The sequence below is a fragment of the Poecile atricapillus genome, chromosome 13 (genome assembly GCF_030490865.1).
Source record: "Poecile atricapillus isolate bPoeAtr1 chromosome 13, bPoeAtr1.hap1, whole genome shotgun sequence".
Taxonomy (NCBI): Eukaryota; Metazoa; Chordata; class Aves; order Passeriformes; family Paridae; genus Poecile; species Poecile atricapillus.
In genome coordinates this window covers 3,429,778-3,457,582 of record NC_081261.1, presented here as the reverse complement: position 1 = coordinate 3,457,582, position 27,805 = coordinate 3,429,778, and the positions used below count along the sequence as shown (strand labels likewise).

At 61.0% G+C, this 27,805-nt stretch overlaps 3 protein-coding genes across 11 annotated transcripts; all 3 read left to right on the top strand.

Annotated features, from left to right (window-relative positions):
- Window positions 1-69: 69 nt before the first annotated feature.
- On the top strand, window positions 70-6,215 carry DDX41 (DEAD-box helicase 41). Its single transcript, XM_058848575.1, has 17 exons — window positions 70-222; window positions 307-405; window positions 496-655; window positions 736-810; window positions 1,138-1,198; window positions 1,894-2,030; window positions 2,191-2,263; window positions 2,439-2,592; window positions 2,688-2,824; window positions 3,000-3,162; window positions 3,251-3,382; window positions 3,561-3,632; window positions 3,865-3,961; window positions 4,270-4,419; window positions 4,551-4,622; window positions 4,730-4,840; window positions 5,034-6,215. Exons 1-17 carry the CDS (start codon window positions 199-201, stop codon window positions 5,168-5,170), a joined length of 1,854 nt encoding a protein of 617 aa, XP_058704558.1. The 5' UTR covers window positions 70-198; the 3' UTR covers window positions 5,171-6,215.
- A 129-nt stretch (window positions 6,216-6,344) lies between these two features.
- Window positions 6,345-8,861, top strand: DOK3 (docking protein 3). The gene is made up of 4 exons (XM_058848577.1): window positions 6,345-7,546; window positions 7,649-7,742; window positions 7,828-8,000; window positions 8,082-8,861. The coding sequence occupies exons 1-4, from the start codon at window positions 7,268-7,270 to the stop codon at window positions 8,796-8,798; spliced, it is 1,263 nt and encodes a 420-aa protein (XP_058704560.1). The 5' UTR covers window positions 6,345-7,267; the 3' UTR covers window positions 8,799-8,861.
- Window positions 8,862-8,999: 138 nt separating this feature from the next.
- PDLIM7 (PDZ and LIM domain 7) lies at window positions 9,000-25,821 on the top strand. Of its 9 annotated transcripts, none has more exons than XM_058848418.1 (25): window positions 9,000-9,110; window positions 10,343-10,449; window positions 13,751-13,902; window positions 14,229-14,259; window positions 15,850-15,866; window positions 16,465-16,619; window positions 16,956-16,992; window positions 17,577-17,615; window positions 17,721-17,875; window positions 18,198-18,234; window positions 18,881-18,919; window positions 19,038-19,192; window positions 19,536-19,572; window positions 20,031-20,069; window positions 20,199-20,344; window positions 20,667-20,703; window positions 21,494-21,532; window positions 21,655-21,812; window positions 22,158-22,194; window positions 23,093-23,151; window positions 23,236-23,470; window positions 23,548-23,728; window positions 23,883-24,003; window positions 24,473-24,588; window positions 24,884-25,821. In XM_058848418.1, the coding sequence occupies exons 2-25, from the start codon at window positions 10,345-10,347 to the stop codon at window positions 24,968-24,970; spliced, it is 2,214 nt and encodes a 737-aa protein (XP_058704401.1). In that variant the 5' UTR covers window positions 9,000-9,110; window positions 10,343-10,344; the 3' UTR covers window positions 24,971-25,821. The 9 variants fall into 9 exon arrangements, with proteins under 9 accessions (XP_058704401.1, XP_058704403.1, XP_058704406.1 ...); XM_058848419.1 differs by lacking the exon at window positions 9,000-9,110 and adding an exon at window positions 9,365-9,699; XM_058848420.1 differs by lacking the exon at window positions 18,881-18,919.
- The last annotated feature ends 1,984 nt before the right edge of the window (window positions 25,822-27,805 follow it).

The following is a 27,805-nucleotide window of genomic DNA, read 5'->3' as shown; positions in this document are numbered from 1 at the left end:
TGCTGCTTTCTGCCGAGCCGGGAAAGTTGGAGGGCGGGAGAGGGGGGGAATGCAGAACGCATTCTGCGCAAGTTTGGCCGCCGCGGGGACCCGTCTTGCCGAGTCGCAGCTCCCGCCTAGTGGTGCGCTCTGCGCGTTGCTAGGTGATGGCGCTGTCCGTGATGACGTTACTTCCGGGATCTCTTCCGGGAAGGAGCCATGGAGGCCGTGGCGGAGCGGAAGGTGGGAGCGGGCCCGGCCCCCCGGTACCACCCGCTCTGCGCTCCCGGTGCCCCCCGGGCTCCCCTCACCGCGTGTTCCCCACAGAGGCAGCGCGAGGAGCCGGCGGACACGTCCGACCTGTCCGGAGAGGATGATGACGACTACGTGCCCTACGTGCCCGTCAAGCAGCGCAAGCAGCAGATGGTAATGGGGTAACGGGGCTGCCCCGGGAGGGCTCCGAGCGGCCTTCCCGCCGCGAGGCCGCTCACTCCGCCTCGGTCCGCGTCCTTCCAGCTGCAGAAGCTGCTGCAGATGCGGCGGAAGGTGGTGTCGGAGGAGGAGCAGAGGGACAGCGGGAGCGAGCAGCGGGGGGACGAGGATGACATCCCGCTGGGGCCCCAGTCCAACATCAGCCTGCTGGACCAGCACCAGCACCTCAAAGAGAAGGCAGAAGGTAAGGGAGGAGCTGCTGGCGGGACTGGGTGGCTTTCAGGGGACAGCAAACCCCTTCATTGTTTCTTGGCTCTTCCCCAGCTCGGAAGGAGTCGGCCAAAGAGAAGCAGCTGAAGGAGGAAGAGAAGATCCTGGAGAGCGTGGCAGAGGGCCGAGGTGAGTGGCAGTTCTGTGTTTCAGATCTGTCTCCAGAGGTCTCAGGGCAGCAGGAGAGCTGTTCCCTGCCTTGGAGTGCTCGTACTCAGGGGTGGGACCAGAGGTGACAATGGGTCCTCTCAGCTGGCACTGCCTCGAATGGCTGAGACGTGGCTGTGACAGGGCTCTGGGTGTTCCTGTGCCAGAGGGGCTGTCAGTGCTGCTGCTTCTCCTCTTCTGTCTCCAGACATGATCTCCCAAACTTGTCTACCCAAGTAGCTCTCAGTGAGGTGGATGTTGATGTTGATGTGGAGAGTTTGCTCTGACTGATCATCTTTGTTCCTGCAGCTCTGATGTCGGTGAAGGAGATGGCCAAGGGCATCACCTATGATGACCCAATCAAAACCAGGTAAGTTTCACAGCACAGCTCAGAAGTTGTGCTTCTGAAAACATCACTTCATCATGGCTGAAGAGAGCTAAAAGCCACAGAGCCTTGCAGGAGCAGTGTGGCTCTGCAGCCTCTTGCCTGAGTGACTGGCTTTGTGTCATTATATGTAAAATTAAAAGCTGTTGAGTCACACTGGATGTTGTTTTGTATACAGTAAGGCATGATAAAGGACATTTATGCTAAACTAGAAGGCCTGGGGGTTGGTCTTCAGGTCTGGGAGGTCACTAAGCCACAGAAAGAGTCTGGAGGAGCCTTTGGAGCCAGTGCTGCTTGAAGCAGTGTTGTCAAGGTGGTGATTGATCAAAGACTGGACTCAGTGGTCTCAGAGATCTTTTCCACCTTCAGTGATTCTGAGGCAGTGTCAGGGGGATGATTGAGGTGTGTTCAGATGGTTTTGTTGTGTTACATCCACCATAGGCAGTTCTCAGTTCTTAGCTTAGCACTTTTCACTGAGATTTTGGGGAAGGGTTTAATGCATGGAGCTGGCTCAGATCTGCTCCTGCGCTCAGTCCATGGAGCCCCTTGGGGTTGCCTGTTTTATCTTGGGGGAATATTGGAGCCTAAGAGGGAGTTCCCCTGAATTCCTCCATGGGAGCTGCTGGTTCTGGAGCCCTGGTCTCATTCTGCACCATCACCTGCTTCTGTTGCTTTCACAGCTGGAGAGCCCCTCGCTACATCCTGGGCATGTCGGAGGCGCGTCACGACCGCGTACGCAAGAAGTACCACATCCTGGTGGAGGGGGAGGGCATCCCACCCCCCATCAAGAGCTTCAAGGAGATGAAGTTCCCAGCAGGTAGGGCAGGAGAGGAGCCTGGAAGGGATCCCACCTTTTTCCTTGCTGTTGGCCTGAGGGGTGTTTGTCACTGGTGGAAGAGCTACTTCTGGGACCTGAGTGGGAAAAGAGAGGAAATAGCTCAGGTCACGAACATGCGTTGTGCCTTGTTCTCTGACAGCTATCCTGAGAGGCCTGAAGAAAAAAGGAATCCAGCAGCCAACACCCATACAGATCCAAGGCATCCCCACAATGTGAGTGCTCTGTCCCCAAACCAGAGTACAGAGTGGTTGCTCCCACACCCCACTCAGGGGTGCGGTCCAGGCGCTCTTCCCTGGTGACAGATGCACCCTGTCACCTTGCTCAGCCCTGGAGGTTTGAGGTGTTCCATGATGTTCCTTCTCTCCATCGGCCCCATTTCTCTGGCAGCCTCTCAGGAAGGGATATGATTGGCATTGCATTCACTGGCTCTGGGAAGACCTTAGTGTTCACCCTCCCGGTGATCATGTTCTGCCTGGAGCAGGAGAAGAGGCTGCCATTCTCTAAGCGAGAGGGACCCTATGGACTCATCATCTGTCCCTCGGTGAGTGCTGGGAGGAGGCTGTGATTGACTTGCAGTGGCAATCCTAAATTCTGCCTGCACAGAGGTGTAGGAACGAGCTGGTTTTGTCTCTGTAGCGGGAGCTGGCCCGGCAGACCCATGGCATCCTGGAGTACTACTGTCGTCTGCTGCAGGAGGATGGGCTGCCCCCGCTGCGCTGCGCCCTCTGCATCGGGGGCATGTCTGTCAAGGAGCAGATGGAGACCATCAAACAGTAAGACCTTCTGGGGGAGTCCATGGGGCTGGAGCTGCTCTGTTTTCTGGCAGGGGGCTAAGGAGTGGCGCCCTGGCTTCAGGACAGCATAGGGGTGAAAGTGTTGTGCTAGAAAGGTGTCCTGCATGGGGCAGGAGTGCCGAGGGCCTGACTGCGGCCTCATCTCACCCCACAGTGGGGTACACATGATGGTGGCAACCCCTGGGCGCCTGATGGACCTGCTGCAGAAGAAGATGGTGAGCCTGGACATCTGCCGGTACCTGGCCTTGGATGAGGCTGACAGGATGATCGATATGGGCTTTGAGGGGGACATCCGTACCATCTTCTCCTACTTCAAGGTACTGAGCTGCCGTGGTAGGAGCATCCTGAAGCTTAATCCTGCATACACCAAGTTGGGTGAGTGCTAAAGGCTTCTTCCCTGTGCAGGGCCAGCGGCAAACCCTCCTCTTCAGTGCCACAATGCCCAAGAAGATCCAGAACTTTGCCAAGAGTGCTCTGGTGAAGCCCATCACCATTAATGTTGGGCGAGCGGGTGCTGCCAGCCTGGATGTTGTGCAGGTGAGGTGTTTGGGTGCTCCCTCATGCCTGTGTGGGAGGCCAGAAACATTCATGAGGGTACTTAATTCCTTTTTCTGCCAGGGAGCTGGGGTTCATGGCCCTCCTTCCCAGCTGGCTAAGGGATACCAAGCAGTAGCAATTCCTCTTCTGCCTGACCCCCATCTCTGCTTGTTCCTAGGAGGTGGAGTATGTGAAAGAGGAGGCCAAGATGGTGTACCTATTGGAGTGCCTGCAGAAGACCCCTCCACCTGTGAGTATGCTGAGGACAATGTGGTCACGCTGGGGCATGGGGGAGTGGGCAGGGGGGACCCCCTGTGCAGAGTGGGCATGTGACTGAGCCATGCTTCACATATGAGCAGGTCCTGGGACCAGCAGTGCTGTGTGCTCTGCTCAGAGGGAATGGGCTTCCCCCAGGGGCTGTGCTCATGCCAGCAGTGCCAGCCTGCAGAAAGGGCTCTGATATGAGACCTGTGCTGCCACAGGTGCTGATCTTCGCAGAGAAGAAGGCAGATGTCGATGCAATCCACGAGTACTTGCTGCTCAAGGGTGTGGAAGCTGTGGCCATCCATGGAGGGAAAGGTCAGTGTGCATCCCAAAGAGGCCTGGGCTCCTGGTGTGACCCCACTCCTGCCAGGGATGTGTGTGGCCATGGAATGTGCCAGCCTGGAGCAGCTGTTGATGGAGTGAGGAAAGGCTGTGGCAGTGTCAGGAGTGAGCTCCATGTTGTACATAGCAGGGATAAACACAGTGTGGGTCCCTATGGGATGTGGAGGCCCCTCTGCTCCCTCATTGGCTCAAGGCTGCCTGAGGGGTGATGCTTGACTCCGAGGCCATAGTGTTTGCTGGGAACTGTGCCCTCACTGGTCTTCTCTGCTGGGCCTTTACAGATCAGGAAGAACGGACAAAAGCCATTGAGGCCTTCCGGGATGGGAAGAAGGATGTCCTGGTTGCCACTGATGTCGCTTCCAAGGGCCTGGACTTCCCAGCAATCCAGCATGTCATCAACTACGACATGCCAGAGGAGATTGAGAACTATGGTAGGCACTGGGCCTTGTAGGAGGGCTCTCGAGGCCAGCAAGGCTCTGTGCCTGTCTCTGCAGTGTCTTGGGGCAGGGATGGTGTGTCACACTGTGCTCACCCAGGGCTGATCCTGTCCGTGTCTCCACAGTTCACCGCATCGGGCGTACAGGCCGTTCAGGCAACACTGGCATTGCCACCACCTTCATCAACAAGGCCTGTGGTAAGGAGCAGCACGGGGCTGGGGGCTGGAGGAGGCAGCTGGGCAGTGGCAAGGGGGTGTTCTGAGCAAGCAGGATGGCTTTGCCTGACCCATGTCTCTGCCCCCAGATGAATCTGTGCTGATGGACCTGAAGGCTCTGCTCCTGGAGGCAAAGCAGAAAGTGCCACCTGTGCTCCAGGTGCTGCACTGTGGAGACGAGACCATGCTGGACATCGGAGGTGAGAGACCCCAGGCTGACACAGGGACCCCTGCGGGGCTGCTGTGAAACCTGGGCTCCAGACAGGACCCTCCAGCTCCCAGTGCCACAGCACTGGGGAGACACTATTGTAGCCCCTTTGCTCTGGGGTGTGGGCTGCTGTCCTGGCATGGCAGTGTGCTGTCCTGGCCTTGACCCCGTCCCTCCCATTGCAGGTGAGCGGGGCTGTGCCTTCTGTGGTGGCCTGGGCCATCGCATCACCGACTGCCCCAAGCTGGAGGCGATGCAGACCAAGCAAGTCAGCAACATCGGCCGCAAGGACTACCTGGCCCACAGCTCTATGGACTTCTAGCCTGGAAAATGTGCTGCCTCTGGATGGGCCTGGGTTCCCTTTCAGCCCAGGGACCTGTCTTGGACTGCTGTGGCCCCTTTTCCAGAATTTTGGTCACTGGGACTGTTGCCATCTCAGCCTGACGAAGCTCCTGCCCCAGAAGGAAGTGTATGGAGCTGTGCTGCAACAGCCCGTTACATCAGTGGTGTGTTGGGCAAGCAGGTAGTGGTTCCTCAGGGCAAGAGAAAGCCCCAGGTGGGGCAACTGGTCTGGCCAGCTGCCTGCTGCCCCTGCCAGCCCCCTGCAGTGGTGAGGTCAGGGTCTTCTGTTGCTCCACACAGATCCACCCAGTTTCTCTGGGTCCATGTCCCTCACCTGGATGCACCTGGATTTGTGCATTCTCAGTGGGTGGCTGTTCCTGTCTCCCCAGACATGCTGGGAGGATGCTGCCAGTGTGAGGTGGAGCGTGCCGTGGTCATGTCAGGCGCTCCCCAAGGTGCTTCCTGTGCTCTGCCCCCACGTTCTGCCCCACTGCCCTGCTGTGAGGGGGAGGGCGGGCACATGGACACCTCCTATGGCCCAGCCTCTGCCTCCCATCCCACACCCCAAAAAGGGGAAGTCTCTCTGAGAAGGAAGTCTGCCCCATGCCTTTCCTTCGACTGCATCAGTCACATTTTCTCTGCTGCGGGTAACCCGAGTCCCTTATCCTTGCGCTGGCTGCCAGGGTGAACTGGGCCCATGGAGAGACCAGTGAAGGATGGGATCCTCTATGTGCAGCACACCAAGTTTGGAAAGGTAAAGGGTTTGGGGTTGGTGGAGGGTTTGCCCTGGTTTGACATGATGCTGGGCCTGGGGCTGGGCCCTCAGCAATCTGGGAAGGGGCGACTGGAGCCAAGGAGCTGCCCTTGGGGGAGCCCTGGGCTCAGCGGCCCTGTAAGTTTGGTTTTCCCTTGTGGCTGAGGGGACTCATCTGTGTGGGCATCCACTCTGGCTCGCCCATGTGTTGGGTCCTTCTTGCTTGGTCACCGCGTGAGTCGCAATGGAAGAATAAACATGCATTAATGTGGCACAGCTCCAGCTAGTGTGTGTGTGTGTGGGAGCGGGCCCGTGGGGCAGCACGTGGGACACATCCATGTGGCTTCCACTGGCCTAGCCCTGGGGGCCCAGCACCATCCAGCAACACCCTCATGGCCTGTGCCCTTGGAGGGGGCACTGGGTGCTGCAGCCCTCAGGGCAGGGTATGGGTGACATGGTGAGAGTACCTGGGGTCAGGCCAGCTCCAGGGAGCTGTTGGGTGTTGGCACAGTAGGTCCTGCTGGCACACTGGCCACGCTGTGGCAAGGTGGCCATGTCCTGTGGGGGTCTCAATGGATGTGTGGGGCTGCAGTCACACTGATCTCCCTGCTGAACAAAAACCAAGCCCTGAAAGCACAGCAGGCATCCCTGTGTGTGAGGGGCTGGTGCCCTGCCATGGAGGAGGCAGGTGGGCTGGGGGCGGTGGGTATTTTGGGTGCTTGGCTGCATCTGGTTCCTGCAGGGTGGAGGCTCTGCTGCACTTTTGAGGTATGTGGTGGCAGGCGCCCCCGCTATCCCATGACAGACTGGGACGGTGCTGGTGCTGCAGTCTCCCTTGGGAGGAAGCGGGCTGCTCAGCAGATGTGAGGCTGCTGGCAGGAGCCTGAGCAGCTCAAAATGGCTTTAATTTGCATCAGGGTCTGTCCTGAGAACAGCTTGGGAGCTCAGCTTCAGGTCGGCAGGCCAGCACTTGCAGCGGGGAACAAAGAGCAGGACCTGGTGCTCAGGGAGCCAGGAGTGAGTGTGACTCACCCAGTGAGCCATGCCAAGCCCGCTCGGGGCAAGGCCCACCTCAGCCCAGCTTTGGGCCTGCCCTGCCCCACAGTTCAGGGGTCTGTGCTGGCCCCTGTTCTCTGTGCCCTCCAACAGCATCTGGTGGGTGTAGGCTGGGACTCCCCTATGCCACTCATGCCCTGTATGGCTCTTCCCAAGCACTGCTGGCCCTGTGTGGAGGGCAGTGCTGCCAGATGCAGTGGCCAGCTCTTTCCTGACCAGTTTTTCCCTGCCTTTGCCCTTTCCATGCATTAGAGATCCTGGAGGAAGATGCGAGCCCAGCTGTTTGCTGCCAGCCCGTCCGGCGTGGCCCGCATGGAGAAGTTTGACGTGCGGGATGATGGCACGATCCCAGAGAAGATGTCTCTGCAGCGGTGTGCCCGCCGGGTGATCCGCCTCTCTGACTGCGTCTCTGTGGGCCCGGTGGGCACAGAGAGCTGCCCCAAAGCCACTGCTGCCTTCTACCTCACCACCACGGAGAAGAGCTATGTGCTGGCAGCCGAGCAGCGTGATGAATGGATCACCCAGCTCTGCCAGCTGGCCTTCCAGGTACTGAGAGACCTGCTTGGGTGAGCTGGGAAGCTCCAGGGCAGGCAGGGGATTTGTGGTCTCCCTCCCATCCCAGGTCATACTCACATCCCTTTGTTTCAGGGTGCAAAACAGACAGGGCCGAGTAGTGCCAGGATGCAGCCCGGCCCTGCTGTCCCCATGGAGGAGAACTCCCTCTACTCGTCCTGGCAGGACCGTACGTGCAGGGGTGGTGAATAGGGCTGGAGTGGGCTGTAACTCAGTGCTGCAGTGCTGACCCCTGGCTTGTTTGGCTCCTGCAGTGACTGAATTCTTGGTGCTGGTGGTCCAGACAGACGCAGCCACCCGCTGTGGGCTGCACGGGCACTACCTGCTCTCGGCCCTTCCCCAGAGCCTGACATTGAAGGACCCCCAGTCCCACCAGCCCCTCTTCTCCTGGCCCTACCCCTTCCTTCGCAAGTTTGGCCAGGATCAGGTGAGTCCCCCTCTTCCTTCTTGGGGCTGTTGCCTGCTGAGGGTGGGTAGCAACCTCTCACCCTCTCCTCTGACCCTGCAGGCTGTCTTCTCCTTTGAGGCTGGCCGCCGCAGTGACTCCGGCGAGGGCACCTTCACCTTCAGCACCCCACGGGCCCCTGAGCTCTGCCGGGCTGTGGCTGCTGCCATTGCCTGCCAGCAGCAGGGCAAGGACACCCCAGACCCCAGACTCTTCTGTGTCTCAGACCCCCAGCTCTTTGTACAGGGCTTTGAGCCCCAGGCCTGGGGGCCTGGGAACGATGATCCCCAGCCCAGCCCAGCCGTGGCGGGGACACAGCCTGCCTCCCACCCTCCTAACAACCTCCTCCACTTCACCCCACCAGAGCCAGAGGGCTCGTGCCCCATCGTGTATGCCTCCATCGCCCGGGGCCAGCAGCCCCTCTTTGTGCCAGGGCAGCCAGGCTCTGGTGAGCCCTGGGCCGTGGGGAAGCCACTCCCTGAGCATCTCTACGAGAACATCTTCACTGCAGAACCACATCCAACCGGGGCCCAGGAAGAGGAGGAGGAAGGGCAGTGGGAGCTGGGGTGCCGACAGGCCCCTGAGGGCCACAGCAGTGAGGGGGGGCCCATTTATGACAACCGGGCCGCCATGGCACAGAACACCCGGGCCGCGGGCTGGGGGCGTGGAGGGCAGGAGGCGCTGTCAGGGCGCTCCGGGCACAAGCCTCACAGCACCCTTCGGGCCAAGCTGGTGCGGCTGCTGAGCCGGGAGAGCCCCGGAGCGCGGGACTGGGCTTGATGTGGCCGGTGCCGCTCGGTGCCGCTCGGTTAATAAAGGCCCTTCCCGGACTCGGCTCCGCCGCTGCTGGGGGGGGTGGGGGGGGCGGGCGGGGGCAGCTCGGGCCTGCCCACTAGGGGGCGCCGCCGTGCCCGCCCCGGCCGGCAGAGCCGCGCACGGTGATTGGCCGAAACGCCCGCTGGCTCCACCCCCTCCCGATCCTATATTGGTGCGGCCGGGCCGGGCGGGGGCGGTGCCCGGGTTCGAGTCCCGCGTCGGCCTGTGCCGCACCGCACCGCTCCCGCCCGCTTCGCCGGGCCCCGCTGGCTGCGGGTGAGTCCGGGGAGCCGGGGCGGGGGGCTCCGTTCTGCCGGAGGGGATGGGGGCGTGAGGGGCGGAGAGCTTAGGCCTGGCTTAAGGGGAAGGCGGGTGGTCAGGGTCGGGCCCATGTGGGGCAGAGCCGGCGTCCCCGACCCCCGGGAGGGGCGGCGGTGTGGGATGGGGAGGGGTCCCGGGGTCCCCCGCGGGTCAGGGTGGGGCTTCCCAGCAATAAGAAAGGCTGCCCTTCCTGTTCACGGTGGGGACCCCCGGTGCAGTCGGGCCCCGTCCCGCCGGGGAGGGGTGGGGGTATCCGCCCGCTCCGGGCCGCCCCGTCCCGGCGCCTCGCTGGGGCTTGCTCGGCTCCCGGGCGCCGGGAATGCCTGACACGCAGCTCTTCCCCCGGCCCTCCCGAGCGGGGAGCGGGCTGGTGTCGTCTTACACGCCTTATATAGCCCGCACCGGCCCGGGGAGAGCGGGGCCACGCTGGCCCCCGGCCCTGCAGCCGGCCCGTGCGAGGCGAGCGGAGCCCCGCAGCCGGCCCTGTCAGCCCTCGGGATGGAGGTCCTGGGGCCGTTCGTGGGGATATAGCGGCTGCTTCCAGGTAAAGGGTGGCAAGAGGCTGGTGCTGGCCCATCTGTCCGGAGCCTTGGCCGGCTGACAGCTGTCAGGCAGGGGAGCGCCGGGATTCCCTCCTGCCAAAGCGCCGGAGATGGGCTCGATCCCGGGGAGCATCTGCTCGGCCGGCTGCCGGAGCGCCAGCCTGGCTGCTCTGCCAGGCGCCTCGGGTGGTATCACGCAGCTCCTGTGCTGCTGCTGATAATTCATCCGGCAAAAATGCTTCTGGTTCCCATCCTTCTGTACCTGCTGTTGCTTCTCTGTGGTCTGAACAGCCTTGGCTCTCAGCAGCAGGAATTCCTGGGGTGCTGCAAGGGAGAGCACATCCCAGGTTTGGGAAATCAGAGCCCACAAACACTCCACTGTGGGTGGCAGCGGGGCTGTGCCTGGGTCCCTGGCACTAGTCAGTGTTAGCCTGGGCCCCTCAGCTCTGACGTCGCTGGAGAAGATGCTGATGGATTTGGGGTGCGTCTCTAACCACAGTGTAGGATGGTCAGGGTGGAGTTACAGCTGGAAACGTGACCTGCCTCCTGTCCTACCCTGCCAGGCACTGATCCCTCTCCTTGCCTGCTCTCCCTGCATTATTTCCATGTACTCTAACACTGGGATCACACCCTCTTCCCTTGCAGAGATGGGCGACATGGAGTCCTACAAGGTGATGCTGAATGGGCCGGCACCCTGGGGCTTCAGGCTGCAGGGAGGGAAGGATTTCAGCATGCCGCTCTCCATCTCCAGGGTAAGAGAAACCAAAGCTGGTGACACCCATCCTTCCTCCTGCCTCTGTGGGAGGGAGGCCGCAGTGGCTGAGGCAGAGCAGTACGGGGGATGTAGATGAGCTGGGGCCCCGGGAATGCTGCATCCTGCCCTGCCTGGCTCCACATAGCCTTCTTGGTCCCTTATCAGCTGCAGCCCAGCACGGGGGTGTTCCGGGCAGAGAGCTGTAAGCAGAAACGTGAAATTCTGCACAGCCTCTGCAGAGGGGGGCAGGGGAGGCCCCTTCCGGACTGTGCCCACCACAGCAGGAGGGGATCTGCTCTCTGAGATGTGGGACTGGCTTCCTGGTCTGCATCCCAGCACTGGGCTTGGCATCCCAGGACCTAGCCAGTGCCATTCTGCCCTCCTTTCCACAGCACAGCTCCCAGCTCTGTGCCTGAGGTCACTCCTGAAATGGGCATGGAGAGGAGGAAGCTGTGCTGCCTGTACAGGGATGTGTCTCCCTGCACAAAACTCTCCTGTTTCTTCAGTGAGAGCCATTGTGCCGCAGCTGGTTGTGCCCAAGGCTGCTGGTTTGAGCCTCTCTGGTTGTAATGTTCCCGGGCCTGACCCTGGGCGTGTGCGGGTCCCCGTGCTGGCCACGGCTTTGGCCATGCAATTGCCTTATAAGCCTTGGAATGTGACTGCATCGCCTGTGCCGCTGGCGCTTGGGCAGCTGGCACGGAGGCTGCTTCTCAAAGGACAGCTGTGCTTGTGGCATCAAGTGCTGCGTGGGGACCTGCCCCTGGCACGAGCAGGGCACTGCACACCTGTCCCAGAGGGCACAGATCTCTGTCCCAGTGTGGAGCACGGGCCCTGAGGGCACTGTGTGAGGCTGGAGTCGCCAGTGCCGCTGCCCTGGGGCCTGCTGATCTCTGCTGAGCACGCAGAGACGGCTTCAGCGAGTTTATTCTCTAAAAATGTTTCTCTTGGCTGCGAGCCAGTTCTTAACAAAGGGTCTGGTCGCATGGAGGAGCCTCCCAGAGCCTGGGGCAGGGGCCTCGTGAAGCAGTTCTTGGTGAGGCTTGGGCAGTGCTGCCGTCCTGGGCAGGGCAGGAACAGTGAGGACATTCCCAGGGGATGCAGCAGCTTTGGGGGCTCTCTGGTGAGGCTGGGCTGCATGGCAGGGCAGTGTGCTCTGATGGGAAGGTGTGAGCCTGTGCTGCTCTGCACTCTAGAGGCATCCCCAGACCCAGAGCATGCTGCTGTCCTTGGCCACTGCTTCTCGTGAGCTGGCCCTGCTGCAGAGGGCTGGAAGGAAGTCTCCTGCCCCAGCTTTGTGGGCTGCAGGGGGCCCTGCTCTGCAGGTCTGCAGGGCTGGGCAGCACAGGACAACGCTGGTGTGTCGATTGGTTTGACTTTCAGCTGTGTCCATCGCTGTGGCACCCCTGGGTGAGCAGTAAGGCTGTTTCAGCTCACTGATCACACAAAAGAGATGCCACCACGGCCCTCTGCCATGCACCTCCTGTGGCACGGGGCTCTGCTAGGGTGCTGACATCCTGGCTAGGCAGGCTGTAAACCATGGTCCCTGTGCTGGAGCTGGGAGAAGGACTGCACTCTAGATAGCTGGATGCTGTGTGGCACATCTGCCAGCTGGGAAAGAGGAGAGGCACTTTGGTGCTAGTGGCAGGAAGGTGCTGAGGGAGGCTCTGTCCTGGAAGCCCCTGGACAGGGCAGTAGGCGAACACCTCTCTGGAAGTGGTGATGGAGGTGCAGGGAACAAAAGACTGGGTGGAGAGGGGAGGAAGGAAGCCCTGGTTAGTGGGTCTGGATGGGAAGTAGGAGGGCTGGCACTGCCATGGCTCCTGGCTGAGCTGGCACCTGTCAAAGGAGTTTCCTGCACGTTGGCATTGAGGGGGACAGAAAGTGCTGACCAGGCTGGGTGAGGCTTCATGACGCAGCCTGACGTGCTCTCCCCTTCCTGGGCAGTCGTGTGAAAACTTCTCCCAATTCCTGCTCCTGCCTCCAAACCCAAGCAGCCGCCCCATGCCTTCCCCAGCCCTCCAGGGCAGCAAGCTGGGGCTTGCAGCAGCATGGCCAGGGGCTGGGGGCATCCCTGCTGCTGGGCACCCTCCCGTGCCAGGCAGGAGGAATGGGAGGGCAGTGTGGGGGTATGGGGTGGGGGTACCCATGTCCTGCTGGGAATAGCAGTGGGATGCAGGTGGAACTGGACCACATCCAGCCCATATGTGGTGTTTGGCCTTGCATGGAGGGTGGTGCTGGCCTAGAGAAGGGATGTGTGGCTCCCAGGGTGAGCTGAGTTCTGCAAGGAGGGGCTGGGACTCTGTGGCAGGGATTTTTCAGCCCTCTGACAGTGCTGGGAATCTGGCTCGCTCCTTTTATGTTCATGTCGAACAGGACTTGAGGAAATACTTGGTCTGGGTCCAAGCGCCTCGAGTTCTTCCATGCTGGAGGAGCAGGAATGGCTGCAGCCTGCCCACGTCTGTTTGTCTGTCTGTCAGTGCCTGGGAGCTGTGTGCGGTGCTGCGGGCTCTGCTCGCCTCTGGCTGTGCATCCCTGGTGGGAGGGGAGGGCAGCATCTGCTTCCCAGCATGGGGTTGATGTACCCTGTGCCACGGAGCCATGGCAGGGGCAAGGCACATCCCTGGCACTGTGGCCGGGAAGGGGAACTTGTGGCTGTGCTCCCGGCTGTCCCAGCGGGGCAACGTGGGTGGGGGCGGGTGTCTCCCTGCCCCGGGAGGGCTCCTGCTCCTCTGTGGGAATGAGGTAATGTCTGTGCCTGGTGGGAACGGGACGGGAGCGGGGGCGGCTGGGGGGAGTGCCCAAGGGGTGCCTCCCCTGTCCTTCCCCGCCCCAGGCGAAGGGCTGGACATGCCTGTGGTTTGCAGTGAGATGTGGGCTGCCCAACGGGCCCTGACTCACTGTGCTCCCTTCCTGCCCCGGGAGCACAGGGGTGACTCCAAGGGGTGGCTGGGCTTCTTGTCGAGGCTGAGGCAGCACTGCCTCTGTGTTTGGCGTCACGGCGATGAGGCCCTGGGGTGCTGGCAGGGTCCCCAGCCATGCCAGAGGGCAGGGGCTGGGCAGCGTCCCAGAGAAGTGCTTTAACTTCTGCTGCTGCCAAAGGGAAGAGGCTGCTCTGGACTCATGCACTGGGAAATGGGGAGTAATCTGGGGATCCCCACTTATCCCTGGGTCAGGCCTGTGTGGTGTGCTGTGCTGGGGATCCTGGGCCTTGGCAGGCCCCTGCCCTCACGAGGATGTCCCTCTGCTCCCACATCACTGCTTTGCTGTTCCTGCTCTCCCTAACTCTGTCTGTCCTGCAGCTGACTCTGGGTGGGAAGGCAGCCCAGGCCGGCGTGGGAGTGGGTGACTGGGTGCTGTACATCGATGGGGAGAGCACCAGTGCCATGACACACATCGAGGCCCAGAACAGGATCCGTGCCTGCGGGGACAGGCTCTGCCTCACCTTGAGCAGGTAGGAATCATGGGTCCCTCAAACATGGGGTTCTGATATAAGTATAAGTATAAGTATTCTGTGGAGTGTAATCAGGGCCCTCTGCCCAGTGCCACCTCCTGGCATCACCATCTCCCAGCATCACTGCTCCTTACTTAGAGCCAGAAGTCCCTGGCTGTGTCCAAGAGCTCTGCTTGCCTGGATAAGGCTCAACCTGACTGCAGGCCACAGGGCAGTGCCAGCTGGCCATGTTTCCCCTTGGTTGGGTGCTGCATCCCTGGGGTACCAGCATGCTGGTGGTGTCTGGACCAAGTCCAGTACCTGCCCATCTGTCTTCTCTCTTGCAGAGCCCAGAACCAGCTGGGGAAGCCGCAGAAGGTACGTGTTGCTCCTGGTGCTGCAGTGGCAGCTCAGCCTCATCTCAGGGAAAGGGAATCTCCGTGTAGTCAAACAAATGGACTTTGCTCCTGGGGCTTTTAGGGGGCTGGGGTGTGTTTGGAGGTCTAGAAAACCCAGCTAGAGGAGCAGCTTTGACCTCTGGCACTGTGGAGGATCAGAGGGAGCGGGATCTGCGCTGTAGGTGCCTGGGCCCGGTCTGCCTGTGCCCCTGCTGGTGCTGGGTGTGGGCAGAGATGCAGAGGGGCCAGCACAGGGGAGGAGGCTGGGCAGGTGCAGCACCATGTTTGCTAGTGCTGGGGAGTGCCCTGGCACAGGGAGGCAGGGCTGGGGCTGGTGACGGGTGGCTCCTGAAGCCACCTGCATGTATTGAGCTTTGTGCCATGGGATGGTTGCAGTCGGCGTGTGTGCATGCACCGCCCTGCCACGGGCAGCAGCGAGTGTCCGGGGCACCTACTAATCTTCAAATGACCCTCAGGCTGGGTTTGTGACCTGCTGTTGCTGGGCCAGGTGCCCAGTGGAGTGATTGCCGGCCTGGCAGAGCCTGGTCTCCAAGGTGCACGTGCTGTCCGGCTTTTCCTACCTGGCTGCCTGCTGCGCTGCCTGGCCCAGGGCTGCCCCTTGCATGCTGCTTGACGTGTGAGCCCATGTCTGTGTGTTTTGTCTCGCTCAGGACTCACTCCCCTGCTCTGAACCCCTGAAATATAACTTCGCTCCCAGCACCGCCCTCAACAAAACAGCTCGGCCCTTCGGGGCCGGCTCACCTCCGAACCCACGGCCCGGGCTGGTGACGAAACCCGTGACGTACGCGCCCCTGGCGCCCGCCTGCACCCCCCAGCACAACGGGTATGTTGCTGTCCATCCTGCTCCCTGAGGATCGGGGGGAGCCTGCTGCCCAGCCCTGCTGCGCCTTGCATGCCAGGCACCCTGGGTGGGAGCGGGTGACAGTGCCCGTGCCGGAGCAACCGGTGGCTGGTGCTGAGGTGGCACAGCAGAAGTGTCACACACAGGGACACGCAGCCACGCTCGTGCCGGTCCCGTGCTCAGCGACGTGTCAGCCTGTGGGGACTCCTGCCAGGCTGGACACGGTGGCTGTGGCAGGACACTGGCTGGCATCTGCAGTGGCAGTGAGATGGTGGCTGTCTGTGCCCAGCAGCTGGGAAAGTCCTGCTGTTCCCCTGGCCACAGGAAGGGGCTGGGCAGAGTCATGGCCTCCAGCCCTGACCCATTGTTCTCCCCTGGCTCTGCTGCATGTGTCCAGCAGCTGCTGGTCCCTGCTCCTCCTGCCAGAGCTGCCATAGGATCTGGGCAATGGGGCGGGATGTGGCATTGACTGCCCTGGGCATCCAGGCCTGTTCTGGAGGCCAAGGGAGCACAGTCTGGTCTGCTGGCATCTGCCCCTGTGCTCCCAGTGTGCTCTCAGCCCTGGGCGAGTTTTGTGTGAGATTCAGGGATAGGGGGACTAATGCAGTCCATGGGTGAGCTCTGGAAACTTCTTGGGTGCTGCAGATCTAATTTCACTTTCCTTTTTCTTTCTTTCTCTCCTCCCTTTCTCTTTCCCTCTCCCTACAGGTGCTGAGCCTTGACAAGTCAGTAAGCCTTTTACCTGCTCTCTCTATCCTCCCTGCATGCCTCTTCCCTGCCAGTGCCCCGTCCTCTGGGGCAGGGCCAGCCTGGGATGGGCACCAGGTGCTGCTCTGCCCATGGGGGTGGGTCACTCCTGGCACCAAGCTGTCCCCAGTGCAGAGGGGACAGCTGCCTGTCTCTGCCAGCTGCTGGGGCCCTGGAGTGTCTTGTGTGTGATCCATTCCCCAGGATGTGGCTGTGCTGGGCAAGGGCTGATGGGCTGTGCTGGGCACGGTGCCCAGAGCCAGGTGGCACTGCCATAAACAACTGTGGTACAGCTTCCCTGATGGTGTTTTTTTGACCTTGGCTTATTCTTGCTCTGTCCTTTCTCTTTCTGGCCCTTGGGGCCAGTTTCAAATTGCCAGGAATGGTGGTGGTCATTCCAGAGTCAATTCACAGGCCATTCACAGGCCCAGCCTTTTTGAGGGAGGAGTTGTGGGGTGGGGAGTAAGACAAGGTGTGGCATCTCTGGTACTGGTGTGCTGTGATTCTGAGCTGGGGAAGGTGGGAGACAGCCCCAGGAGATCTGTCAGATTTGACAGATGACTCTGTCACTCACAGGCAGCCCCCACAGCTGCTGGAGTCCCCCAGCACCCCTGTGTGTGACCCTGTGAAGCTGCGGATGTTAGAGGACATTGACGACTCAAAGCCCCACAGCTGGACCTCCCAGTCCCGTTCCTTCCGCAAACTGTCGCGGCTGGTGGGCGCAGACAGCAGTGAGTTCCCGCAGGGCCTGGCACTGGCTGACTGCCCAGCTTTGCTGGGGAAACTGCAGCTGGATAAAGGCTTTGGTGCCTCGTGGAGTGTTGGTTTTGGCCCTATGGGGCAGTTAAGCCAGGCAGAGCTGCCTGGGTCTGTGTGGGCTCGTGGTTGTGTTGCTGGGCTGGAGCTGTGCTCTGCCCCATGGCCAGGCAGGGCTGTGTGTTGGGGCAGGTGGGCACTGGGAGGAGAGGTCCTTTTCCCTTTCCTGTTCCTTTTCCCTTTCCGCTGTCTCTGAGCCTCAGTTGCTGCAGACTGACTCCATCTCCCCCTTTCTCTCCTGCTGCACTCAGTGGAGGATGGTGAGGAAGAGCTTGTTAAAAAGCCCAGGTAAGGGGGGCATGTGCTGGAGCAGCAGCAGGAGCCACAAGGTGCCCACCCCAGGCTCAGCCCACATGCCTGGTTCTCTCTTGCTGCTTGCAGTCACTCAGGGGAAGCTCTTTGCTCTGTTGCTGTTTTTTCTCTCCCTCTCCAAGAGCTGAGCTGTTGGTGGAGGTGCAGAGCTCACCCTGCACTCACCCCACAGTGGGCATGGCCAGAGCTCAGCCACTGCTCTGGCCATCACCTTGGGAGGGTCCTGCCAGGACACCCACTGGCCAGACAAAATGTCCAGTGCTGGGTAGAACCTGCTGGGCACTGCTGGCACCAAGCTGGGGAGGCCAAGCTCTGCCATTGCTTCTTGAGGAAAAGGGATGAGAAGGCTGGTGCACTGACAACACCTTGCTGGGGGTATTGGGAGGTGCTAGGCAGCAAATGGACAATGTGCTGTGAGCCTGGCGTGGGGCAGCAGGATGGCAGGGCAGAGCTGGGTGAGTGTCTTTGACTTCTCCTAGTTCTGGAGTGCATTTGTGAGGGATGGGCTGTGCTGTGGTCAGATACTGAGTGTTGTGCTACTGCTCTTTCCAATATCACAGGGATTCCCATGGGTCCAGCTGGGGCACAGTGGAGCCATGGTGAGTGCCAGGTTCTGGTGAGGGCACCTTTGGCAACACTGCCCTGTGCTGAAGCAGGGTCTCTGCTTGGTGCTGGCTGAAGTTCCTGCCCTCTGTCACTCACAGGCAGCCCCAGCAGCCTCTGGAGCCCCCCAGTACCCCTGGGTGTGATCCTGGGAAGTTGCGGATGTTGGAGGATGCTGAGGGCTGGCAGCCCCGCACCGGGACCTCCCAGTCCCGCTCCTTCCGCAGACTGGCCCAGCTGACGGGCACAGATGGCAGTGAGTTCCCTCAGGGCCTGGTGCTGGCTGGGGATCCAGACTGTTTTGGGGTAACGAGAAGTTGGGAGAGGCAGTGGGGTGATGTAGCACCTGGGAGTTTGGGTTTTGTAACTCCAAGTAACTTCCTGAGGGCAGGTGAGCCATGGGAGCTGCCCAGGGCTGTGTGTGGGCTCGTGGTGGTGCTGCTGGTCTGGGGCTGTGCAATGGGGTGAGGGGTTGGTGAGTGGAGAGGCTGGTTTTCCTCCTTTCCCTTCCTGCTTTTCCTGGACCTTAGTTGGTGCAGACTGACTCCATCTCCCCCTTTCTCTCCTGCTGCACTCAGTGGAGGATGGTGAGGATGAGATTGTTAAAAAGCCCAGGTAAGGGAAGCGTGTGCCAGGGCAGCAGCAGGAGCCACAGGGTGCTCACCCTGGGCTCAGCCCACGAGGCTTGTTCTCTGTCACTGCTTGCAGTCACTCGGGGGAAGCTCTTTGCCCTGTTGCTGTTGTTTCTCTTCTCCTTATCCTCCACCCTCTGTCCTGTCCTTTCCTTCTTCCTAGAGCCGAGCTTTTGGCAGAGCCACAGGCTCTGCCCTGTGCTCACCCCACAACAGGCACTGCCAGTGCTCAGCTGCTGCTCTGTCACCTCAGGAGGGTCCTGCCCAGACACCCCCAGCCAGGCAGGCTGTCCCCAGATGAGGTGTCCTCCTGCAGGGTGTTCAGGCAGGACCTGCTGGGCACTGCTGGCACCGAGCTGGGGAGGCCAAGATGTACTGGATGCAGTGGGCAGGGGTGGCTGCTGGCACTGACAGCACCTTGCTGGGGGTGTCGGGAGTTGCAGGGTAGGGAACTAAATCAGACCTGGGGCACAGTGTCGTGTGGGGCCATGGAATGGCTGCAGGGCTGATCAGGAGTGAGCGCTGTCAGCATTTCCACAAGGCTCTTGTGTCTCTGGGACTGTGGATGCATATGGGGAGAGATGGGCTGGTCAAACATTGTTGTGCCACCATTCTTTCTGATACCACAGGGATGCCCACGGGTCCAACTGGGGCACGGGGCAACATTGGTGAGTGCCAGGCTCTGGCAGAAGTGTTGGCATATGCCAGGGCATCTTCGGGGGTCCTTCCCTGTTCCAGAGCAAGGTCCAGTCCTGGTGCTGAGCTCCTGCCCTCTGTCACTCACAGGCAGCCCCCACAGCTGCTGGAGCCCCCCAGTGACACTGTGTGTGACCCTGTGAAGCTGCGGATGTTAGAGGACATTGATGACTCAAAGCCCCACACCTGGACGTCCCAGTCCCGTTCCTTCCGCAAACTGGCCCGGCTGGTGGGCGCAAGCAGCAGTGAGTTCCCGCAGGGCCTGGCACTGGCTGACTGCCCAGGTGTACCCAGCTTTGCTGGGGCAAGTGGATAAAAGCCATGGTGTGTTGTTACATCAGGGCATTGGTTTTGACCCCATTTGGGCCCTTTGTGGCAGCTGAACCAGCGGGAGCTGCTCAGGGCTGTGTGGGCTCGTGGTGGTGCTGCTGGGCTGGAGCCCTGCTCTGCCCTGTGTGTTGGGGCAGGGGTGCAGTGGGAGGAGAGGGCATTTTTCCTTCCTTTCCCTTCCCTTTCCTTCCTGCTGTGCTTGGGCCTCAGTTGCTGCAGACTGACTCCATCTCCCTCTTTCTCTTCTGGTGTGCTCAGTGGATGATGGTGAGGAAGAGCCTGTTAAAAAGCCCAGGTAAGGGGCATCAGCAGGAACCACAAGGTGCCCATGTCAGGCTCAGCTCCCACAGCCACTTCACCCTTGCTGCTTGCAGTCACTCCGGGGGTGCTCTTTGCACTGCTGGGGGTTCTTCCCTCCCTCTCCGTCCCCTCTCCCTGACTTGAGGTGCTTTCAGAGCTGCACAACGAGCACAGCCAGCACTCAGCCACTGCTCTGTCACTTCAGGAGGGTCCTGCCCCAAGCACCCACCTGGGTAGGGGTGGCTGGTGACAGTCACAACACCTTGCTGGAGATGTTGGGAGGTGCTGGGCAGCAACTGGTCTTGGTGTTTTGCGTCCCGTGTGGCCGTGGAGCAGCTGCAAGGCTGCTGGTCAGTATTTCCACGTGGCTTGTGCCTCCATGGGGCTGTGGGTGCATATGGCAGGGATGGTCAAACAGTGACTGTTGTGCTGCTGTTTTTTCCCATGTCACAGGGATTCCCATGGGTCCAGCTGGGGCACAGTGGAGCAGCGGTGAGTGCCAGGATCTGGCCAAGGTGTTGGCATGTGCCAGGTCACCTTTGGAAGCACTGCCCTGTGCTGCAGTGTTGGGCAGGGCCTGTGCTTTTTCCTGGCTGAGCTCCTGCCCTCTGTCACTCACAGGCAGCCTCTGGAGCCCCCCAGTACCCCCGGGTGTGATCCTGGGAAGTTGCGGATGTTGGAGGATGCTGAGGGCTGGCAGCCCCGCACCGGGACCTCCCAGTCCCGCTCCTTCCGCAGACTGGCCCAGCTGACGGGCACAGATGGCAGTGAGTTCCCTCAGGGCCTGGTGCTGGCTGGGGATCCAGACTGTTTTGGGGTAACGAGAAGTTGGGAGAGGCAGTGGGGTGATGTAGCACCTGGGAGTTTGGGTTTTGTAACTCCAAGTAACTTCCTGAGGGCAGGTGAGCCATGGGAGCTGCCCAGGGCTGTGTGTGGGCTCGTGGTGGTGCTGCTGGTCTGGGGCTGTGCAATGGGGTGAGGGGTTGGTGAGTGGAGAGGCTGGTTTTCCTCCTTTCCTTTTCTGCTTTTCCTGGGCATCAGTCACTGCAGACTGACTCCATCTCCCCCTTTCTCTCCTGCTGCACTCAGTGGAGGATGGTGAGGACGAGATTGTTAAAAAGCCCAGGTAAGGGGGGCATGTGCTGAGGCTGCATGTCCCAGGTGTCTGGGCACTGCTGGCTCTGAGCTGGGGATGCTGAGCTGCACCTTAGCCTTTTGGGCATACAAGGAGTGGAGGAGGCTGATGGCTCTGGAAAAAGCTGGCTGTGGGATGTTGGGAGGTGCTGGGTAGCACCTGCACCTGGGGCACACTGTTCTGTGAGCCTGGTGTGGCAGAGCTGGGTGAGTGCTGCTGGCTCATTTCCCGTCAGCATCACTACTTCTCATGACTCTGAGCAAACTCTTTGCCCTGTTGTGGATTCTTCTCTCCCTCTTTGTCCTTTCCCTCTCCCAGAGCTGAGCTGGTGGTGGAGCTGCAGAGCCCACCCTGTGCTCACCCCACAACAGGCACTGCCAGAGCTCAGCCACTGCTTTGACCTTCACCTTGGGAGGTTCCTGCCTGGACACCCAGTGGGCAGACAGTTTGCCCCCAAATGGGTGTGCAGGCAAGACTTGCTGGGCACTGCTGACACCAAGCTGGGGAGGGCAATGTACAGCACAGTGTGCTGGACACAGTGTGTAGGGGTGGATGGTGATGCCACGCTTGGCTGGGCATTTTTGGAGTCACAGGGCAGGCACTGTACCTGGGGCACGATATATGGGGTGATGGAATCACTGCAAGGCTGGTCAGGAGTGAATGCTGTTGGCATTTCCATGAGGTTCTTGTATCTCTGAGGTTGTGAGTGCATACAGGAAGCATGGGCTGAGCCATGGATCAGCCCCTGACTGTTGTGCCACCTTTTTTTCTGATGCCACAGGGATTCCCATGGGTCCAGCTGGGGCACAGTGGAGCAGCGGTGAGTGCCAGTGTCTGGCAGAGGTGTTGCCATGTACCAGGGCACCTTTTGAAGTGCTCTCCTGTTCTAGAGCAGGGTCTGTGCTTTGTGCTGGCTGAGCCCCTGCCCTCTGTCACTCACAGACAGTCCCCTCAGCCCCTGGAGCCCCCCAGCACCCCTGGGTGCAACCCTGGGAAGCTGCGACTGATAGAGGATGCTGAGGACTGGCAGCCCCGCACCGGGACCTCCCAGTCCCGCACCTTCCGCAAACTGGCCCAGCTGACAGGCACCGACAGCAGCAGTGAGTTCCTGCAGGGCCTGGCACTGGCTGGGGGTGCTGGACTCTCCCTGGGCTGCCAGGGTCCTGCAGAGTCTGGAGTGGCACTGGAGTGTTGGTTTTGGTCCCACGTGGTCCCTGTGGGGTGGCTGAATCAGTGGGAGCTGCCAGGGGCTGTGCGTGGTCTCGTGGTGGTGACACCAGTGTGGGGCCTTGGTCTGCCCTGTGGCCGGGCAGGGCTTTGTTTTGGGGCAGGGGTTGGTGGGAGGAGAGGTTGGTTTTCCTCTTTTCCCTTTTCCCTCTTCTTGTGCCCGGGCCTCGGTCTGTGAGGACTGACTTGTTTCCTCCTTTCTTTCCTGCTGCACTCAGTGGAGGATCATGATGATGTGTTTGTTAGGAAGCCCAGGTAAGGGGAGTGTGTGGCAGCAGGAGCTGAGGGGCTGCATGTCCTGGGAAGAACCCCTTGGGTATTGCTGCCCCTCAGCTGGGAATGCTGAGCTGCGCCGTGGTATCCCAGGAACAGTGGGTTGGGAATGGCTGATGGCACTGGCCAAATCTCACTGGGTTGTTGAGATGTTTGGGCAGCAACTGGACCTGGGGCACAGTGTCCTGCAAGCCTGGTGTGGGGCTGCAGGGCTGAGCTCATGGATGCCACCAGCTTGTCAGGGTTGTTTCTTGTTCTGTGGGGTTCTGGACAGCACCCCATTTTTTGCCTTTACCTCACTGTGACACCTCCTGGTGCCATGGCCCTTGGGTATGAACTTTACCCAGTTTACTCTGATACAAATAAAAGTTTGGTTTGTTGTCATCTCCTTTTTGAGTTTGTCTTGGAGAGAGCCACTGTCTCTCCCTGTTTCCCTGTCCCCCCTCTTTCAGTGGGCTGTGCCTCTCTAGCCCTGGCTTGCCCTGCCTGTTCCCAGTGCTGCTGAGCTGGACCCTGGGGCTCCCTGCATCAGGTCATGTCCACATGCCCCTGCACCCCAATGAGACTGGGGATGATCATCACATATTAGTAGGCAGCCAAAGTCTGTGTGGTCCCTGGGGTGCCTGGTCAGTGTGGAGAAGCCCAGAACCCTCCGTCCTGCCACTCCCCAGACCACCCCAGTAGGTACCAGAGACCCTGGGGGTGCTGTGTCTTGGCAGGACTGAAGGCCCTTGGCTCAGTACCTCATCACTAAACCAGCTACTGCTGAGAATGAGGGCTTGGCCAGGTCCCTCCTGCTAGTTGGGGTGGGGAGCCCTGCCTGCACCCCCTGGGCAGTGGGGGCAAGCAGGGCAGGCTGGATTAACTGCTTGTTCTATAGCCAGGTCTCCGTGCCAGACCCTTCCCCAGGAGCAACAATGAAAACTGAACCAGGACTGGGTGAGCAAAACACCTCTGGGCTTTTTGGGGAGGGGCTGCCGAGGGATCAGGAGCACTGTCCTTAAGTCTTGTGTGTATGTGCAGCCCCCAGGACCCCCAGTGCCACCCCCAGCCCCACCAGCCGCCCACCCTGGGCTGTGGACCCCTCGTTTGCCGAGCGCTACGCCCCGGACAAGACGAGCACGGTGGTGAGCAAGCACAGCCAGCCAGCCACACCGACCCCCATGCAGAACCGCAGCTCCATCGTGCAGGCGGCCCAGCAAGCCCCCGAGGGGCCCGGCCGCACCCCGCTCTGCTACAAGTGCAACAAGGTCATCAGGTGAGCCCTGGCCGCCACCACCGCCACACCAGCGTCCCGGGCCCCGGCCTGGCTGACGTGGCTCTGTCCTACCACAGGGGACGGTACCTCGTGGCGCTGGGACATTATTACCACCCCGAGGAGTTCACCTGCTGCCAGTGCAGGAAGGTGCTGGATGAGGGTGGCTTCTTTGAGGAGAAAGGCTCCATCTTCTGCCCCAAGTGCTACGACACGCGCTACGCACCCAGCTGTGCCAAGTGCAAGAAGAAGATCACTGGGGTGAGTGTCCCTCAGCCTGCCCTCCATCTCCTGTCCTTGCCCTCTGCTGTGAGTGCCTGGCTCTGTCCCTTCCCACCATGGTCCCATCTTGGGATTCCTTGTCCCTTCCCACCCTTGGTGCCCCTGCCCTTGGCTGACAGTGGCTCCTCTCCAGGAGGTGATGCACGCACTGAAGATGACCTGGCACGTGCAGTGCTTCACCTGCAACGCCTGCAAAACTCCCATCCGCAACCGAGCCTTCTACATGGAGGAGGGACAGCCCTACTGTGAGAGAGGTAGGACCCAGGGACCCCACGTGTCACCTCATGTGGCCCTGGGGGCACCACTGGGACTTAGCAGCTGCGCACAGGGCTGGGGGCAGAGCCTGCTCTGCAGGGCTCTCCCTGGGCAGTGGGAAGCACAGAGACCCCAATCCCGCAGCCCTGAGCCTTCCATCCTGGTTCTCCCTAGCTGCAGGGTAGTGCCATCGCTCCTGTGTTGCCATGGCAATGAGGGAGGATGTACATCAAAGCGAGTGCTGCATCCTGGGAGATGAGGTTCTCCTCCTCCCGCTGGAGCCCTGTGGTGGCCGGGCCACCCTGCGCCTCTCCCAGCTGTCTGGGCATTATCTCACCTGGATGGGGGCTGGCAGAGTTGTCCCCAGGCTGTGCCTGTGGGATCCCAGCTGAGCTGCAGCCCTCCTCTGCTGAGATGAGTAGCTGTAGTGCCTGGAAGTGCTGACCTGGGCTCTGCCTTTCCTCACAGACTATGAGAAGATGTTTGGCACCAAGTGCCGTGGCTGTGACTTCAAGATCGATGCTGGGGACCGGTTCCTGGAGGCGCTGGGGTTCAGCTGGCATGACACTTGCTTTGTCTGTGCGGTGAGCTGTGTGCCTCCCTCCCTGACTGTTCAGAGCCTGTGCCTCTCCCCAACTGTCCTGCTCTGGGTGGGGCACACCAGCAGCACAGCAGACCTGCTCCCACAAGATTTTTCCTACTTGCCTCCATTCTGGGGGCTTGGGACTCTTCTCTGAGCCTTCTGGTCCCTGGCAGTGCCCTAGGGCCATGTCCAGTGGTCCCTGGTCCCTGTGTGACACCAGTGCCACACCAGACACTGTGGGGGATCCAGAGACTGACTCAGGCCCCCAACCTGACCACCTGCACTCTCCTCCCCAGATCTGCCAGACCAACCTGGAAGGGAAGACATTCTACTCCAAGAAGGACAAGCCGCTGTGCAAGAGCCATGCTTTCTCCCATGTGTGAGGGGTGGGAATTCAGCTGTGCCCACACATGCCCCTGGCCCTGCATGCTCCTCTCCCCCTGCCCTGCTGGCCCCAGGGAGCCAGGGTGGGCCCTTGGCCCTTCTCCTTGCTCCTGCCTCTTTCCTGGCAGCTTCTGGCTCAACTCCAGCCAGATACAGTGCTGGGTCCAGCGCTCCTTACCGCTGGGTGGCTTCTTACATGCTTCTCAACTGGCCCTAGGAGCCTGGGGAAGGGGATTCTGCATGGATCCTCCTGCCCCTGAGCCATGCTGCATGGTGGGCATAACTGTGCTGAGGCTGGAATTGGAGGGGTCTGCCACAGCTGGGCTGCTCTCTTTCTGCCTGGAAGCTCAGTGCAGGGGCAGGGATACTCCTTACACATCCCTGAGTGAGTGAGGACCAGCTCCTCTCTCACTCTCCACCACCTTCCCTGCTGTGTGCTTGGGGCTGGAGACCTGGCCCTGCTCCCCTGCTGGGGCCCTGCTCATGACAACACTCCAGCCACCCCTCAAACTGCCCTGGTGCCTTCCTGCCCCGGTGCCTTCCTGCCCCTTCCATTCCAGGGGCATCTGGGCCTCGTGCCCCCCACCCTGCTGGCCCTCTGCTCCCCTGGGGCTCGCAGCACCCCCAGCCCGGCGTGGCCCAGCTGTGGGCTGGCAGCGTGTGCTGATGGCCAGCCCAGCCAGATGGCTGCTCCTGCAAGGCTTGGGCACAGCTTCCTACCAAAGAGCTCTCTGCCACTGCCATCCTGGGGCCATCAATGCCTCCCCCCCAACCCACACCCTCCGGTCAGGCTGTGCTGATGTAGCCACGGTGCTTTTAGTGCCTTTAATAAACACGTCTCTGCAAGTGCCGGCTGTCTCCAGGCCAGTGGTTTTGCCGAGTGAGGTGCGGCCGGCTGGGAAGGTCATGCTGTGCCCTCATCCCGCTCCCTCTGGGGCCTGACTCAGCTCTTTCCAGCTTTCCAGGGAAAATCTTCGCCTCAGATTTCTCCTCCTCTGCCCACGTCAGCCCAGGCTTGACCCCTTGTGTCGACTGGGTCATCCCTCTTGTAGCAGGCAGGACCACTAATGGGGGCAGTAATTAATCTGGGGGGCAAAATGCAGCAAGGAGAGATGGGGAAGGGGTCAGACCTTAGCGGTCTAGCAGTGTCCTCTGGTCCCTGTGCCCTGGCCTTGAGTCCTGAGAGGGGATGAGGAGTCACGGGGCACACATGGGCCACGTGCAGCAGCTCTGGGCGTTCTCCAGCGTGGAGCAGCCAAGCGTTCGCTCACGCGATGCAGCTGCCGTCCCGAAGGACGGGTGTGAGGCCACGCCGGCACCTCCGGCTGGAACGGGCTCGAGGGCAGCGGGTGGGGGGAAGTGGATGTTCTCCTCCCTCTCCACTCTGACAGCTGGAACGGTCATTAATAATTGCAGCTCTTGCCATGATGAGCAATTGTAAGGAAAATTGTCTTGCTCATCTACTGGAAGGTTCTGCCGGGGGCAGGAGCTGGCTGTGGGAAGCCAAATGCCTCCTGGCATCACCCGGATCTGGGCTGCGGTGCCACATCTTCTCACTGCCAGTTCCAGGAGTGCAAAAGCACATCAAAGATGGGGCGAGGAAAGTCGGGGGATAAAGACAGGCTGGGGCTCAGGCACATGAGAGCAATGGGATGGTCACACTGAGAAGCAGCAGGACACGGGTGCAACAAGGGACAGAAACAGCTGGTGCCTGCCTGGCAGGGCCAGCAGGAGCAGGGCTGAGCGCCCGTGTGTGAGTCCCAGCTGTGCAGCCAAGGTCAGAGGAAGCACAGGAGAAGGTGAGGTGGCTGTGGCCTCACGTGGGCAGCCCCTGAGCCAACCCTGGCGTGGCTGGACAGCGACTCGTGAGTGGAGGGCAGGGAAGGGGCAGGGGGAGGCAGTCGTGCGGGACGGAGCCCGCTGGGGGTAGCATGGTCTGGGAACAGGTTCTGCCAGATCAGCCCCGGGGTGCCCAGCTGTGGAGCAGGGCCACGGCAGAGCCAGGGTGCTACAGCCAACCTGCCTCTCCCCGGCATCTCCCAAGCATCCCCTTGTGCCACTGCAAGCTCTGCGCTCGTGGGGGACTTAGCTCGGATCGTTCCCTGTTGCCTCTGGGGCCTCCTGATGACGCCTCTACCGCCCAAGGTGCCTCTGAGCTTTGCCAAGGGCATCTCTTGCCCACCAGCTCTGCGCACCATGTGAGGAGCTTGTGCTCAGGCAGCGGAAGGAGGGTCTCGGGTGGTCTGCGGAGGTGGAGCCTTGGGAGGGGCTGCATCCTCGCTGCTCCGAGAACAAAGCCTGGCGGCGGCAGGCTCAGAGCTCCCACCACATCCCTGAGCAGGGTCCCAGCACATCCCCCCGCAAAGCCATCTGAGCCGCTTGTGGGGTGCCTGCCCCGGCCCCAGCCCCCGCGCTGGCCCCGGCAGCTGCTCCACAGCTGCTCCCAAACTCTCACAGCCTCTTAGGGCGGCTCCGGGACTGGCCTCGCTCGGAAATGCTGGTGCACGGAGGGCGTGGGGGGAGCGGGCGGCACAGCCAGGGCCCGCGGCACCCTGTCCCATGTCCCTTTGGGGTCATCCACGGGCTGCTCTGAAGGGCTTGGGACGGGTCACTCGAGCGACATCCCCATGCTGCAGGAATCAGGCCCTGTGCGTTCTCCATTGCTGCTCCGGCACAGAGACCTCTCCAGCGCGGTGCTGGTCCAGGCTGGGGGCAGTGCTGGGGGCAGAATCGCTGCCTGTCCTGGCAGGAGCGTTAAGATCTGGCCGGGAGTCCCTGCAGAGCCCTGCGCGGGTCAGTGCAAAGACAGCTGTGGGTTCACAAAGAGGCAAAAC